The following is a 16,941-nucleotide window of genomic DNA, read 5'->3' on the forward strand; positions in this document are numbered from 1 at the left end:
AACAAGCCTAGGACGTTATAATCAACCATTAATTTTCGCGCCCATATACTGGCTACTTTACAAAAAACACTCTTTTTGTAGAGTCTAGTAAAATATTAAAAAGCTGGTCGCAACTGCGCATCCGCATCAGATAAGCACTTGTTTTTCACGAGCGGTCTCGGGTGATATGAGAATTAACAGGAGGGTACGTTTTAAAATAGATAAACCTCTTTCTGGCTTGCTAGTATTTCGGCTGATAATGTCCTTGGCTGAAAGACTGTCATAAAAACGTCACATTTTCCCTCGAAGCTTTGCTACTCGGCCAAATATTTTTTAAAATTTTTGGACAATATCTCAGCCGTGGACATTATCAGCCGATTTACCAGCCGCCCGAATGGGTTTATTTACTTATTAGTTGTATCTCAAAAACAAGCAGAATGTTAAGGCCGTCGGAAAAATCTTCAAACGGCCGTCAAAGGATACGGACATTGTCCCAAATATTTAAACCCCGAAAATACCATATAAGGGGTCTTTCTTTTTCTATTAGATTAAAGTGAGGGTCTTAAATACCCCAGAGAATATCAATCGCTAAAAAAGTGGTGTCGTGCCATCGTTAATAAAACTATTTTAAGTGCTGTAATCATGGTTACAAAACAAAATATGTTTAATAAGCGATGAACGGACGCGCTTTAGTTTTTCTTCCTAATCATACGTTCCAATTGTAGGTATTCATCAGTTCATGGTTTTGGTCTTTTATATTTTTGATAATCCAGTACAAGGTTTTTGAAAAGTGCCGGAAAGTCAAATTCTATGAAAAAGCCGCAAATGATTAGATGTGAATGATAATTGTTGGAACACAAACGCAGTAGAATTGACAATAGAAAACATAAATATTTCTAGCTGAAGATCGTGTTTGCCTAAAATCTTTTGCTTTTTTAGCTGTTGGCTTTCTCTCAGGCAACTAGGATGAAGAAATGAGTCAGCAAAACGAAACGAAACGTGCGAAACTACCGAAATAACCAAGGCAAAACGATCGAAACAAAACGAACCTAGCGACCGAAACGAAGGACCGATATGACCCAAAAATATACATAAAATAACACGGGGGCAGATCTAGGGGAGGCCACATAAAGCACAGTAGTCTATGGTCAAAGGTAGGGACCATCTTTGAATCGTACTTCTTCGACGTCAGAATAGGGTGATTCTGTTTTCCAAATAAGTGAGAAGTTCTTCTCAGTGCCATCGCCTGAGATAAGATTTCTTGTCGTTCTGTTTTCTCAGAACGAGTTTTATTGCGTGGGGAGCCCGCCAGTTCGAACGACATTTCAACCTTACCTGTCCTTAAAGTGTTCTGACTTCCGGTTCTCTGTTACAACTCTACTTCCGGTTATTATACTTTCAATTATCGAATGATACTCCTACATCACGTCTGACCATACGTTTTACGACTGGCATCCTATTTTATACAAACCCAAACACAAGAGCCAGCTCGTAGGCTAAACAGACGGCGGTAAGAGGTCTTATATCCTGAGAGACACCGCCGGTAATCGGCTTTCATTGAATCCGTGCTGACCCTTAAGAATGACTACCACTTAATTTCTCCTTACATTGTTACCCCTGAATCAAACATTAAGGTCATGAGAAAAAAAGAAATGACCAACAACTGAAGAAGCTCTTGATCGTTAAACAAATCCTCCCTGTCATCAGCTGAGAAAATGTATAGAGCGCAGTATGGAGAATATGCATCCTGATGTTAGGATGTAAAGGGTGAAACGAAGGTGAATCGTTTGAGCCTGCCAACAAATTTCTTGCTTTCACCAGAGACATGAATTTCAGAGCGTGGAAGGTGGAAACCTACCTGCAGATTCCTCGGTACATGGGACGCGCACCTAACGATGTAGACAAACTCACGTCTAAATTTAAAACTTTACACGAATTGGACGCCATAGCCGCAGAACGAGCTGAAAGAAAGGTCTACGTTTCTTGATTTCGTTCCCCATCGCATTGAAATTGTGAAAAACCGAAAACTTTTATGTATCATAGATTTTAATCATTTATAAGTAACTAAAGCTGTAAGGAGTCCTCTTTCAGCCTGCAAAGATCACAATCGATCCAATAGGCCACTTTCGATACATCAAAATTCTAAAGTGGCTCCGAGGCTAGAATAAAACAAAACATATTTCACCTACTCATCCTTACATTTGTTATTTCTACAAACTCACTTTGTAACATAATCACCTGATGAGCCATATCTACAAAATGGACCTTGTGCGTGACAATGTGTTCTTATGATTAAAATTGCAATATGTTTATCAATAGCAGTGCACGGTATTTACTTTGACAAAAGCTAAGAAAATTGAAATAAAAGCAACATATGAAGCATTTTAGAATCATCGACATTACATTACTGCATTCCAGTGTACACTAGAGCTTGAAATATTTGTTTTTCTGATAGCGTTCTTTAGATTCAAATTATTGGGTAATTGTTTGGAGTTTCGTTATAGAAATCAAAGGGAACTAGAACTGAATTAGCGACTGGGTTTATTCTTCTGATCTTGACTTTAAAAAAACGAAGGCTGTGTGATAGCTTTGCGTCCCGTCAACTGAAAATACGAGTCAAAATTGTAAAGAATCAAAACTTGTAGAACCGAGATAGAAGGAGCGTAGGAAGCCTGGTGGCTATGATGATACAAGCCATTTAGATTCGAGGATAACTCTTGTGAATACCTCAGACCCGCCTAAAATTTTATGAAGACAGGGTCTTTTCAGCCGCTGCCCCCAAGCTATAGAATGTCTCACCCATAAACCTTAAATTGAGTCCATTAGTTTCTGTTTTTTGAGAACAAATTAAAGACGCATTTTTCCACAGCTACTGATGATGAACTGTCAATTTACAACTATGATCAGGAGCTTTTTGCATCTACTGCTATATAGATTAAGTTATTATTGCTATTATGATGATTATTACTATCGGTTAACTGGCCCATTCTACAGAATCAACTATTCCTATTTTGAAAAACACACACAAAGAAGCAAGAAAAACCTGAACAACATTTCGCTAAGCTCCAATTTAAGAGTGACTATTATATGCTGAATAGACTTGATCGAGACACTCGTTTTTTTGGTTAAGTTGGTACTGTATCATTGTTGTGCCATAAATATGACGGTTCAGAAATCCACTGGTCTTATTTTCATTTCGGTTCTCTTGAGGGAGTAATGATGTCCTTTCCATTCTTTCCAGTTCACTCCATTAGCATAGGAGGAGTGATTGCCACGAAGATATAAACCATTAAGATTTGAGGAGTGACACCTCTTGTACCACCAGGCTCCTTTGTACATAATGGCGCAGTTGTGACCTCCCCTATTGTCATTATCTTGATCTCTAGTGGTGAACGGCATACCGCGATGATTATAGCAAGAGAGTCACCAGAATTTCCTGACAAAATGAGCCGCAGTATGAGTGTTACGTTTGACCAACTATTAGCCGTTCGTAATTCAAAAGAAATCTTGAAATATCAGATAAGTATAATTTAACCATGATGAAATGGAGTAAAAGTATTTTATTAATATCTATGATTTATGTCAAAGATTCTTGAGATTAATCATTCAATATGATAATGCCAATAAATATGTTTACCGAGACACTCATCATAGTTGGATTAGTTCGTCAGGTTAACTGCGCATGATCCACCGGCGAATACATTTGGACTAATCAATGTCTGGTATTCACTGTTCAGGATTGCATATCGATGAGATTACTTTTTTTGTCTTCCGAAGCCATCAGTGTAAAATATGTTAAGCATATTTACATCACTCAGCACTCTTCTTCCCCCTCCCCCTCTTAGAATGACTAGAATAGAAGCGACGAAATGACAGTTCTACCTGAATAAGAACCAAGGATCAGCTTGTACTTGTGTTTCTCACTCATAACACCAAACAAGTTATACTCGGCATAAGCTGTGTTCCCTTCAAAGTCCTCTAAGTCCACACGCAGCATGCTGTTATTATCTGAGGTCAGCCGGTGAATCTTGTCCAGTCCCAACCAAAACTCACTTTTCAGGTCACCAAAGCCATGTTTGTAGTCGTTCCAAATGCGGTAGAAATTCATCGAGCCGTTCAGTCTTTTCTGGAACACTGTCCAACCGCCACCGGCTGTTGTTTGGTCACAGAATACATCAAAGGCAGGCAAATTATCAGGTTTAATGGTGAACACACCGTCAGTTGGTTTACCTGCGGACTTGTAGATTTCTGAGCAGTTTCTTTTGACTGAAAATCAGTAAAAACAAACAAAAAATAAAATAAAACAAAACGCCACTTTAAATGGTTTGGATGTTGACTGGTTTTTGTTGGCTTCCTGACAACTGCTCTGGCTGATAAAACGTAATTCTGAACATTAACTAGTACCATTTCCTTTTCCTTAATATCTACCAGCTATATTCATGTAAAGTTACAGTAATAGGCTTTTCCTTTTTAACTCGTGAATTGCATGCATGCGCAAGAGCGAGTTGTTGATATGATGTGGAGAATGGCACTCGCTCGTTCGCTCGCTCGATTGGTCGATTCCTGTAAACTTTTTTTACAATTTTAGGCTTTTGAGTGCATTTGAGAGTATTTGGCGAGTAATGAACAAACGAAATAGCTACCTTTGTTCCTAAGAATAGTGGTGGGGTGAAAAAGAATCCAATGATAATCTTAAAAGAGTTTTTTTTTTTTTCGTTTAAGTTTCAACAAGCGGCGCCAGCGACTGGCACGCGTGCCAGGATTCACACTGAACAACCTTCGTTTTTCATAAAATTGTAATTTACAATCCTTGAACTTGAAAACAATCCGAAGATTCATTAAAAATATCACTTACTCCGAAGCGGAGTTTACAGGTGTTCAAAAGCTTTTTCTGTTATGGCGTGAGATTGGGGACAAAATCGATCATTACATTACGTATCGCGTGTTTTTTCTGTGTGAAGCAACAAAAGGTGCCGGCGACTGACGAAATTACAGGTTAACACGAAACTCAAATAACACCTAAACAAACAATTTTAGCTACCGATTTTCAGCGAATTTTTAAAGAACGATTTTCTTTTAAGTTTCAAGACAATTTGAAGATTCAAAACAAATATAAAGTTATACACCACAAAATTGATAAATAGGCCTGAAATGAAATTCTATCTTGTTTTCGATTATACGTTGCCTAGCACGTGACCAAAATCTACCCAGGCTGAAATCCAAAATGACGGTAGCAGTCTGGGCTTAGTTATATCACTCAAAACTCGTTCCTGTATGTCTCATTTGATAAAGAGGGAATCACTCATGTTTTCATTAAGGCAGTATTGCCTTGATTTTCCAATATTTACAATGATAGACAATAAATTTCACTTTTCACCTACATTTACTTCCAACCTTTTCTTTTGAACCAGAAACAAAAATGATATATATTTAAAACACATGACATCATTCACCCTTGTCAAATGTAATGGCATGATCATTTCAGTTGTAATGCCTTCTTATCCAAACGTTACCTTTGTTTCTTTGCTACATTAGCGAACACTGAACTACTGCTCGTACTCTAAATATGACAATCAGCCACAAAATTTCCTAAACCAGATAAAATTAAACATAATCCAAAAATCATGTAAGTCATCTGTCAATTTACGAGTTTGCTCACAGACCACTTTGATTAGCTTTACTTCAGTGGTTACTATTTTGTTGTTGAAGTCAAGTTTGGGACTGAAGTGAGTAACTCCTCTCGCACTAAACGAGAGACTTGCCCACACAATCCTCTCATTTCACCTTCACTGATTTGGCAGGTTTCTCCAGTGAATCTTTCCCAACAGACACAACGAAAACCTTTATAGGTGAATCCAGCCTGACAGGTGCCACTGTTTAAGCATGGGCTGCTGCTGCATAGATTCTGTTAAAAAAAAACAAAATTAACTTTTGACTTTGGAACTAATCTTCCTTATGTCAAGAATAAGATCACTTTAGCCTAAGAAAATTAAACAATCTCTTCAACCATCTCAGTTTCGTAAGAATGTGAAATGTTACCTCGATTGCAAGATAAGCGTAGCCTGGATTGTTCACGAGAAGAAATGAAGCATGCTTTTCCTCCGTGGCGTTATTCAAATCGCATTTTTGGCTTCCTCCTGTAACAGGTCCAACATTGATGGACACACAATTAGGCTCCATATAACACATTACTCTGCAGCTCCCCTCGTTTGGCACCTCTACACTTTTGATCACGTGATTTTTCATGGCCATGTTCGGTATTGGGTCTTTGAATATGATGTGTCGACTGTCGTCGTCTGTGGTAGGCAAAATAAATACATCATTTAGTTTCCACTCACTCCAGATAATTTCTTATTTTCATCGATGAAAAAGGCACATTAAACAACTTTATTTCAAAACTGTACAGCATGAGAACCCTGACGAGTTTTCCCTAAAGGTGATTCTCATCTCTTGAAAATTCAACGTAAATGGGAGGCTTTCATTACCAAAAATTAATTTTTGATTATGAATTAATAAACGGAAAGAAAATATTAAAAAAACATCAAGAATATTTTCATAGCGTTCATCAACGCACCACCATATCAGTGAATCGTTTGTTTTAATTCATCATTTTGAGCCTTTTTTAAAAATTTTACTTTTTTTGAATCTCTATTCCATATTAAAATAAAGTTCGGTTATAACGCGCGCTGTCATTGGTTAAAAGAGCGTGCTCTATGAGAGTATAGAGCATAGAGCTGAGCTTAAGCTGTCGCACCATCTGCCAAATTGGATTATGTCCGATCTTTTCCAGGACTTTTCTTTAGCCTTTTTTTTTTTAATTGAAAGTGATATTTCGAAACAAGTGAGCCGGCATGTAGCAACAGAACATCCAAACAAAGGTTTATAAACATGTTAGGCGCCGTAATTGACGTTATTATAACGTGAGCAGAGACGAAAATCCTCAAAGTGAAAACGAAATGAACAGTCCGAGTTGTGAAGGTTTTCACGCTTAGTTAGATTGCAAGCGAATAGTAATAAAAATCAAACACAGCTAACACTCGTATAGTATATAAAGTTCGAGTTCAAAAGCAAAACAGAACAAAACAGGAATGATAAAAAATAAAGCCAAAGTGGCATAATTGTTATAATTCATACTAATCATGACGGTGTCAGAGCGACTGCGAGCGAGCGACTGCGCTAACGTGGCTAGCTCGGAGATCGCCAGTGAAGCAAGCCTCAGAAATTACATCGACCGCCCTTCGCGTTAACGGTGAGCTTGCTCTGACGTCCTTTCCGATGTGTTGAGTGGTGAAGGCCACATCAGTCACTGCAACCGAGTTTTGCGGCTCAGTCGATCATCTCGAGCAATCTTCCAGTTCCGGTGAATTCGTCTCTCGTTCATTCATGAAATTCGCCTTGAGCAGTTTGTTTACTATTTATCATGTGAAAAAACGTGCGTGTTTTTGTGAGCCACAATTCGGCCGGATTTCACGGAACATTTCAATTCCACTTAGAGACTAATAAAATTCTGGCAAAAGTGTGAGATTTGACCTGCCAAACTATTTAAGTTTGTAAACAATTGCAGAATGTGAACTTTGATGGTTTGACATTTCTGACAGCTTTAGTCTTGTACAGCCAATCAGATATTTGAACTGTTATAACGATTCTGATTGACTTATTGTACTACGTCTCGTATTTCTCCCTACACTTCTTTCGTGCTCGAACCGTCTCGTGCGTGCTTTACAACAGAACAGGGCACAGTCAAGGCTTCTCTATTTGTTAAATAGAAGACATTTTGAGTTAGATAAAGCGGATTGTCTGCTTTAAGGTTGTTTACTTTGATCAGCAGATAGCGTATGTAGTTCGTGTGATTGTTTTGAGGAAGCGACACCAGAAAGAGGAAACGCAAAAATTTAAAAAGGGATTTATACTCACCGGTGCAACAGAAGCATGGTGGGAGAATAATTCCAAGGCAGATATAGAGAATACTAATGATCGGTTGAAGAGAAAACTTGAACTGCATCGCTATAAACAAATAATTAAATTCAAGGTAATCGGTATAATAGTGAGCGTCCCAAAATATAACCTTCCTGTTTTCCTGTAAATTTGAATGTTGACAAATGTTAGGCAGCTGTCTGCACTGGAGTATTTTTAAATTCTTACTCTATCTTGTAAATTTCATCTTATTCTTATAAGACCTAATATTTTATAAAGCTTCGAAGAAGAACGAAATGGAGCACATCACCCTTATCGGAGGTGACAGGAGTTTATCAATATGACTATTTTCAGCCTGTTTAACTTTGAGCTTGCGGCAGTTAAGTTAAGAGCAAGAAACAAATTTTTGCAGACTTGCTACCGACAGAGATGTCAGATCACCTCTGAAAATACAAAATGTGAACAATTTATCCTGATGACTTGCGGCAATCAAGTTAAGAGCAAGAAACAAATTTTTGTAGACTTGCTACCGACAAAGATTTCAGATCACTTCTGAAATACAAAATGTTAACAATTTATCCTTTTTTATCTCAAAATGTTCTTCACTACGATAGAACAGCATTGCACATTATTAACATGAAGATTAACTTTGAAGCAACTTTAAATTGAACAATGCGATAGAATGTATGTAAAGTACAGAGGCCTAAGTTTTTTATGTCTCGTTTTGTTCATGGTAGTTGAACAGGGTAGTTAGCATTAAACATCACCCGATTTTATCTTAGTTAGACAGGTCGCAAGCATTCTATGACTTTCGGATGATATTTGAGAACTTCAACCTAAAAACTTTCAAATTTGTAACAACTTTGACCAGAAGGGTGTGACAGAATGTGGAATATCGTGTGGCTGAATTGACAGAAATTTACTCAAAATTTTTCTTAATCAATTCTGCAATCAACGCAATTGGTCTGAGCAAGAAAGGCTTGGTCTTAGAAATGTAGATAAGTAGCTCACAGATCTCTTACCTTCTGAGCAAAAAAAGTGTTTTTCCGTACTTAGTTTTGTTCTTGAGGGTATCAATAATGAAAACTTTATGGTGTCGTGCTTTTCTTCAATTTATAGAACTGTTTGAACTTCTGTAACTATGGTAACAAAACAAAACCTCTGTTTTATACGCCACAGTCCTTCTTCCCGTTCAGCTGTTCTAATTGCTGTTAATAATCAGGTCAAAGCTTTTGCGTTTTAATCTAAATGACTGCGGAGTCTCATCTTAGTACCACTGGATATGACAGTCATTGAAATATTTCTATGAAAATCCAGTAGTATGTTCCGAAATACATATATCGCAAGTCTAACTCTTAAACAAAGCTGCAAATTATTTGGTCAAGACACTTTCAGCGAGACATGTAAGAAGTTTTAGAATTACACAACGTGGTCCTATTTTCCTTGGTGATATGTGTTATGACAGGTTATGACAGGTTATGACAGGTCTACGTTTTTCAAGTTAAAATTTATGAAAATATGTCGGAATTTTTAGAACTACACAACGTGTCGCATTTTCCTCACTAAAAAACTCACGTACATAGATGTTGTCAATGGAACCGTTATCTGTTTCTTCCTCTCCTTACGGTTTGGTATTCAATTTGGCTGGCGTTTCGTCCTGAAAACTGCATATGAGTGTCAAATTTAAGTTTCAGCTGCTCGTGTGGTGGAGAAAAAATAAAGTTTCGCGAGACGGCCATAATATTTAAAAGCATTATATGCGAGAGATTATCTGAAGTGAAATCTACATTTTCTGGGTCGTTTCGTTTCAGTCGTTTCACTTGATTCGTTTTGAACGTTTCGTTTTCCTGTTTCGGGTCTTGGTACATGCCGAAATTATAAACGATATCACCACAAACTAAACATTTCGACTTAATATCTGTCCGCTGAAAAAACTGATCTTACTGGAAAGTGCCCAGAAACTTGGAAAAAATGGCGATAAAATGCAAGGGGTACATGACGACTTTGAGGTTTCTTTTTTTTCACCCAGGAAGCCATAGGCCTGCTTAATGATAAAATATACAGTGTTACAGAGAATGTGATATACTGTTACAAGTAAGCGTTGTACGATACTGTACTTCTCCTCGTGCGCGAAAACCTTATTTGCAGTAGGGTACTCTTGTTAAAAGAGGTTGTAATTGACCACAAGGTAACTTAGTTCTGATAACTGAGTTGACAATGCAAATGATTTCCATAAAGGGTTTCTAAGGCTACCATTTCGAACGCCCCTCAACAGAGCTTTATTAATAACATCATTTTCATCGTCGCTCGACATAATTCCTGTGAATACGTTGACCCTCGTGCAAGAAATGGAAAGTAGCTTACAAATATATTTCTTACCTTCTGACTGACAAAATGTTTGTTGTACTTGATATTGTGTTTAGGTATATAATGAGTGGTGAACATAAACGCCACAGGCCTTCTTCCTGTTCAGCTGTTCTACTTATTTGTAGTCATCAGATCACTGCTTTTGTGTAAACTATGGGTGACTGGTTTTCTCTAAATAACATTGTAGAAGTATAATACTCAATGAAATACCTCAATTAGAGTCCTGTAAACAAAGCTACAAATGATGAGATGAGATCAATAATTGTAGGAACCCAAACACAGTGAGACGAAGTCTCGAGGGAAATTTGAAACAAGCCTAGGACGTTATAATCAACCATTAATTTTCGCGCCCATATACTGGCTACTTTACAAAAAACACTCTTTTTGTAGAGTCTAGTAAAATATTTAAAAGCTGGTCGCAACTGAGCATCCGCATCAGATAAGTACGTGTTTTTTTACGAGCGGTCTCGCGTGATATGAGAATTAACAGGAGGGTACGTTTTAAAGGAGATAAACCTCCTTCTGGCTTGCTGGTATTTCGGCTGATAATGTCCTTGGCTGAAAGACTGTCATAAAAACGTCACATTTTCCCTCGAAGCTTTGCTTCTCGGCCAAATATTTTTTTAAATTTTTGGACAATATCTCAGCCGTGGACAATATCAGCCGATTTCCCAGCCGCCCGAATGGGTTTATTTACTAATTAGTTGTATCTCAAAAACAAGCAGAATGTTAAGGCCGTCGGAAAAATCTTCAAACGGCCGTCAAAGGATACGGTCATTGTTCCAAATATTTAAACCACGAAAATATCGTATAAGGGGTCTTTCTTTTTCTATTAGATTAAAGTGAGGGTCTTAAATACCCCAAAGAATATCAATGGCTAAAAAAGTGGTGTCGTGCCATCGTTAATAAAACTATTTTAAGTGCTGTAATCATGGTTACAAAACAAAATATGTTTAATAAGCGATGAACGGACGCACTTTAGTTTTTCTTCCTAATCATACGTTCCAATTGTAGGTATTCATCAGTTCATGGTTTTGATCTTTTATATTTTTGATAATCCAATACAAGGTTTTTAAAAAGTGCCGGAAAGTCAAATTCTATGAAAAAGCCGCAAATGATTAGATGTGAATGATAATTGTTGGAACACAAACGCAGTAGAATTGACAATAGAAAACATAAATATTTCTAGTTTAAGATCGTGTTTGCCTAAAATCTTTTGCCTTTTTAGCTGGTGGCTTTCTCTCGGGCAACCAGGATGAAGAAATGATACAGAAAAAGGCTAGGGGGAATAAAAAAAAACATATTTCACCTAGTCATCCTTACATTTTTTATTTCTACAAACTCACTTTGTAACATAATCACCTGATGAGATATATCTACAAAATGGACCTTGGGCGTGACAGCTATTCCTATTTTAAAAAACGCGCACAAAGAAGCAAGAAAAACCTGAACAGCATTTCGCTAAGCTCCAATTTAAGAGTGAGTATTAAATGCTAAATAGACTTGATCGAGACACTGGTGTCTTTTGTTAAAGTTGGTGCTGTATCATTGTTGTGCCTTAATTATGGCAGTTCAGAAATCCACTGGTCTTATTTTCATCTCGGTTTTCTTTAGAGAGTAATAATGTCCTTTCCAGTGATACCAGTTCACTCCATCACAGCAGGGGGAGTGATGGCCACGACGATATAAACCATTCAGATTCGATTTGTGACAATTCTTGTACCACCAGGCTCCTTTGTACTGACTGGCGCAGTTGTGACCTCCCTTAATGTCATTATCTTGATCGTTAGTGGTGAATGGCAAACCGCGATGATAAGCAAGAGAGTCGCCAGAATTTCCTGAAAAAACGAGCATTTATGAGTATTACGTTTGACCAACCATGAGCCCTTTGTAATTCAAAAGAAATCTTGAACTATCGGATAAGTATAATTTAACGATAATGGTATCACTAAACGTGATAATGCCAATAAATATGTTTGCCGAGACACTCATCTGAGTTGGATTAGTTCGTCAGGTTAACTGCGCATGATCCACCGGCGAAATACCTTGGGACTTACTAATGTCAGGTATGCGCTGTCTAAGATTATTGTATTTCGATGAGCTGAGGTTACTTTTTTGTCTTCCAAAGCCATTTATATAAAAGAGTTTACGCATATTTACATTACTCAGCACTCTCCCCCCCCCCCTCCTCTTTTAGAATGGCTAGAAAAGAAGCAAGGAAATGACAGTTCTTATCAACGTCCGGTATGCGTTGTTCAAGATTGCATATCGATGAGCTGAGATTACTTTTTTTTTGTCTTCTAAAGTTATTGACGTAAAAGATGTTAAGCATATTAAAATTACTCAGCACTCTCTTCACCCCCTCCCCCTCCTTTTTGAATGACTAGAATAGAAGCGACGAAATGACGGTTCTACCTGAATAAGAACCAAGGATCAGCTTGTACTTGTCTCTCTCACTCATAACACCAAACATGTTATACTCGGCATAAGCTGTATTCCCTTCAAAGTCCTCCAAGTCCACACGCAGCATGCTGTTATTATCTGAGGTCAGCCGGTGAATCTTGTCCAGTCCCAACCAAAACTCACTTTTCAGGTCACCAAAGCCATGTTTGTAGTCGTTCCAGTAGCGGTAGAAATCAACTGAGCCGTTCAGTCTTTTCTGTAACACTGTCCAACCACCACCGGCTGTTGTTTGGTCACAGAATACATCAAAGGCAGGAAAATTATCAGGTTTAATGGTGTACGCACCGTCAGTTGGTTTACCCGCGGATTTGTAGATTTCTGCGCAATTCCTTTTGACTGAAAATCAGAAAAAGCAAACAAACAAAAAAATAAACAAAACGCCCACTTTAAATGCTTTGGATGTTGAGTGCTTTTTGTTTGCTTTCCTGACTGATGCTCTGACTGATAAAACTTGATTCGAAACATTAACTAGTACCATTTCTTTTTCCTTAATATCTACCAGCTATATTCATGCAAAGTTACAGTAATAGGCTTTTCATTTTTAGCTTTACTTCAGTGGTTAGTATTTTGTTCTTGAAGTCAATTTTAGGACTTGAGTGAGTAACTCCTCGCGTACTACACGCGAGAGTGGCCCACACAATCCACTCATTTCACCTTCACTGACTTGGCAGGTTTCTCCAGTGAATCTTTCCCGACAGACACAACGAAAACCTTTATAGGTGAATCCAGCTTGACAGATGCCTTTGTTTAAGCATGGGCTACTGCTGCATGGATTCTGTTGACAAAACAAAGAAAGCTTTTTTTCAGACCTTCCTTATGTCAAGAATAAGATCGCTTTAGCCTTAGAAAATGAAACAATCTCTTCTACCATCTTAGTTTCGTGAGAATGTGATATGTTACCTCGATTGCAAGATATGTGTAACTCGGAGTTTTCACGAGAAGAAATGGAGCATACTTTTCCTCCGTGGCGTTATTCAACTCGCATTTTTGGTTTCCTCCTTCAACAGGTCCAATATTGATGGATACACAATTAGGCTCCATCAAACACATTACTTTGCAGCTCCCTTCGTTTGGCACCTCTGCAATTTTGATCGCGTGACTTTTCATGGCCATGTTCGGTATTGGGTCCTTGAATTTGATGTGTCGACTAGCGTCGTCTGTGGTTGGCAAAACAAATACATCATTTAGTTTCCACTTACTCAAGATAATTTCCTATTTTCACGAATGAAAAGGCACATTAATCCCCTTTATTTCAAAACTTTACTACATGAGAACCCTGACGAGTTTTCCCTAAAGGTGATTCTCATCTCTTGAAATTCAACGCAACTGACATGGGAGGCTTTCATTACCAAAAATAATCTTTGATTGTGAATTCATGAGCGGAAAGAAAATATTAAAAAATATATCTAGGATATTTTCGTAGCGTTCATTACCACACCATCGTTGTGAACCATTGATGCGCATGTGGTGAGGTCTTTTTTTAATTTGACTTTTTTGTATCTTTTATTCCATAATAGAAGACATTTTGAGTTAGATAAAGCGGATTTTCTGCTTAAAGATTATTTGCTTTGATCAGCAGGTAGCATATGTAGTTCGTGTAATGATTTTGAGGAAACGACACCAGAAAGACGAAACGAAAGAAATTTAAAAAGGGATTTATACTCACCGGTGCAACAGAAACATGGCGGGAGAAAAATTCCAAGGAAGATATAGAGAATAACAATGATTGGTTGAAGAGAAAACTTGAACTGCATCGCTGTAAATAAATGATTGTAAATTCATGGTAAAAAATTTAATGGTGAGCGTCCCAAAATATACACCTACCTGTTTTCCTGTAAATTTGAATGTTGTTGACAAATGTTAGGCAGGTGCTCGGTATTATTTGCTAGCTTTGTCTACTTAAAGGGACTCTTTATTAGCATAACATTTCGAAGGCAAATACTTCGTTCGGTTTTGTCATTGGTCTAAAACACGTTGCAATGCTAACAGACTTGTGTCATTCCTTGCACACAAAAAAAAGCATAGTATGAATTACTTCATATTACATATTCATTTTCGAAAGTGAGTGACAGCTGCAAAAGGCGAAAAAAGAGGAAAATAATAGACCGTTGTTGTTTGTCTGCGTTGGAGTATTTTTAAAATTTTTACTCCACCTTGTAAATTTCATCTTATTCTGATAAGCCATAATATTCTACAAAGTTTCGGGAAGAACGAAATAGAGCACTTCACCCTTACCGGAGGTAACAGGAGTTTATCAATATGTTTATTTTCAGCCTGTTTAACTTTGAACTTGCGAAAGTTACGTTAAGAGCAAGAAACAAATTTTTGCAGAATTGCTACCGACAAAGATGTCAGATCACTTCTGAAAAACAAAATTTTAGCAATTTATCTTTTTTTTTTATCTCAAACAATTCTCCAGCACGATAGAACAGCATTGCACATTATTAACATGAAGATTAACTTTGTAGCAATTTTCAATCGAAGAATGCGATAAAATGTATGTAAAGTACAGAGGCCTAAGTTTTTTATGGCTCGTTTTGCTCGTGGTAGTTGAGCATGGTGATTAGCACTAAACATCACCCGATATTATCTTAGTAAGACAGGTCGCAAGTATTCTATGACTTACGGATGGTATTTGAGAAGTTCAACCTAATAAATTTCAAATTTGTAACAACTTTGACTAGAAGAATATGACAGAATGTGAAATATCGTGTGGCTGAATTGACAGAACTGTACACAAAATTTTTCTCGATCATTTCTGGAATCAGCGCAATTGGTCTGAGCAAGAAAGGCTTGGTCTAAGAAATATAGATAAGTAGCTCACAGAGATATTTCTTACCTTCTGAGCGAAAAAGCGTTTTTCGTATTTGGTTTTGTTCCTGGGGATATCAATAGTGAAAACTTTATGGTGTCGAGCTTTCCTTTAATTTATAGAACTGTTTGAACTTCTGTGACCATGGTTAAAAAAGAAAACCGCTGTTTTATACGCCACAGTCCTTCTTCCTGTTCAGCTGTTCTTATTGTTGTTAGTCATCTGGTCAAAGCTTTTGTGTTTAAATCTAAATGACTGCGGTGTCTCATCTTACTACAACTTGATATGTCAGTCAATGAATTACTTCAATGAAAATCCAGTAGAATGTTTTGAAAAACTTATATGGCAAGTCTAACTCTTAAACAAAGCTACAAATTATTTGGTCAAAACACCTTCGGTGGGACATGTAAGAAGTTTTAGAACTACACAATGTTTTCCTATTTTCCCTGGAGATGATTAAAGTGCTATGACCGGTTTTGTGTCTTTCAAATTGAAAATTTATGAAAATATGAATTTTTAGAATTACACAACGTGTCGCATTTTCCTCCGGAGTTAACCACGGTGTTACATATAAGGTTATGATTTTCCAATTCAGAATGCATCTTGCTTAAAATGCTCTCGTCGAAATTACTCTTATTTTCCCAAGCAACCAGGATGAAGAAATGATATCATGAAAATTAATGACATTTACTAAAACCCGAAACAGCGAAACGAAACGAAACGAAACGAGCGAAACATGCAAAACCACCGAAATGACCAAAACAGAACGATCGAATTGAAGCGAACCTAACGACCAAAACGAAACGACCGAAACGACCAAAATAGTATAAAAAAATTAATAAAAATAAAATGAATGCCCAGAGGTTTCAGGCGTCAGTCGTCATATTCATCTCGTTTAGATTATGGTCTAATCCTGATCTACCTCACGGGGCAATTAAGTTATCTCTATTAACATCAGCTTGGCGTGTGGCGTTGAGGGAACCTGTTGTTCTCCAAAAGCGAGTATTACGTCTAATCTACTTTGTTGATAGAAAAGAACATGCAATCCCCTTATTTGTAAAAGCGAAAATTCTGCCTATCACCTTCTTATTCTATGAAGCTGTATGTAAATTAATGCTCGATGTTCATAACGACAGTGAACCTTCTAACATCAAGAGACTTTTTACGAGAACTTCAAACATCCCTACATATACTACTCGCTCATCAACATCACAACTCTTTCGCGTGAAGCACTCTAAGCTTAAAATGCAAAAAAAAAACCTTTTCGCGTGTTGGTGTCAAAGTCTGAAATAAGATGCCTAATGAATACAAAAATTTGTCAAAGAAATCCTTCGAAAAGGAAACAAAAAGAGTTCTTCTCAATATTCTAGATTCTTAGAAGATTCTTATGTGGAGCCTGATGAGAT

At 37.3% G+C, this 16,941-nt stretch overlaps 2 protein-coding genes and 1 pseudogene across 4 annotated transcripts in view; 1 reads left to right on the forward strand and 2 right to left on the reverse strand.

The window, feature by feature from the left end:
• LOC113677429 (putative tRNA N6-adenosine threonylcarbamoyltransferase) overlaps positions 1 to 16,941 on the forward strand; it is a 272,358-nt gene that overhangs the window by 57,668 nt on the left and 197,749 nt on the right. The gene's annotated exons all lie outside the window — the stretch shown is intronic.
• LOC149047932 (microfibril-associated glycoprotein 4-like) lies at positions 3,015 to 8,969 on the reverse strand (annotated as a pseudogene). The gene is made up of 6 exons (XR_016184892.1): positions 8,916 to 8,969; positions 7,894 to 8,056; positions 6,019 to 6,275; positions 5,764 to 5,884; positions 3,862 to 4,245; positions 3,015 to 3,415 (listed from the first exon to the last, which is right to left on the reverse strand). The product of XR_016184892.1 is annotated as a microfibril-associated glycoprotein 4-like (transcript).
• Positions 11,573 to 15,838, reverse strand: LOC113665725 (microfibril-associated glycoprotein 4-like). Of its 2 annotated transcripts, XM_089199959.1 has the most exons (6): positions 15,563 to 15,838; positions 14,390 to 14,479; positions 13,624 to 13,880; positions 13,378 to 13,498; positions 12,676 to 13,059; positions 11,573 to 12,098 (listed from the first exon to the last, which is right to left on the reverse strand). In XM_089199959.1, exons 2-6 carry the CDS (start codon positions 14,475 to 14,477, stop codon positions 11,833 to 11,835), a joined length of 1,116 nt encoding a protein of 371 aa, XP_089056085.1. In that variant the 5' UTR covers positions 14,478 to 14,479; positions 15,563 to 15,838; the 3' UTR covers positions 11,573 to 11,832. The 2 variants fall into 2 exon arrangements, with proteins under 2 accessions (XP_089056085.1, XP_089056086.1); XM_089199960.1 differs by lacking the exon at positions 15,563 to 15,838 and having other exon boundaries at positions 14,390 to 14,542.

The sequence above is a fragment of the Pocillopora damicornis genome, chromosome 3 (assembly GCF_964200805.1).
Source record: "Pocillopora damicornis chromosome 3, jaPocDami1.2, whole genome shotgun sequence".
In the NCBI taxonomy this organism is placed as follows: Eukaryota; Metazoa; Cnidaria; class Anthozoa; order Scleractinia; family Pocilloporidae; genus Pocillopora; species Pocillopora damicornis.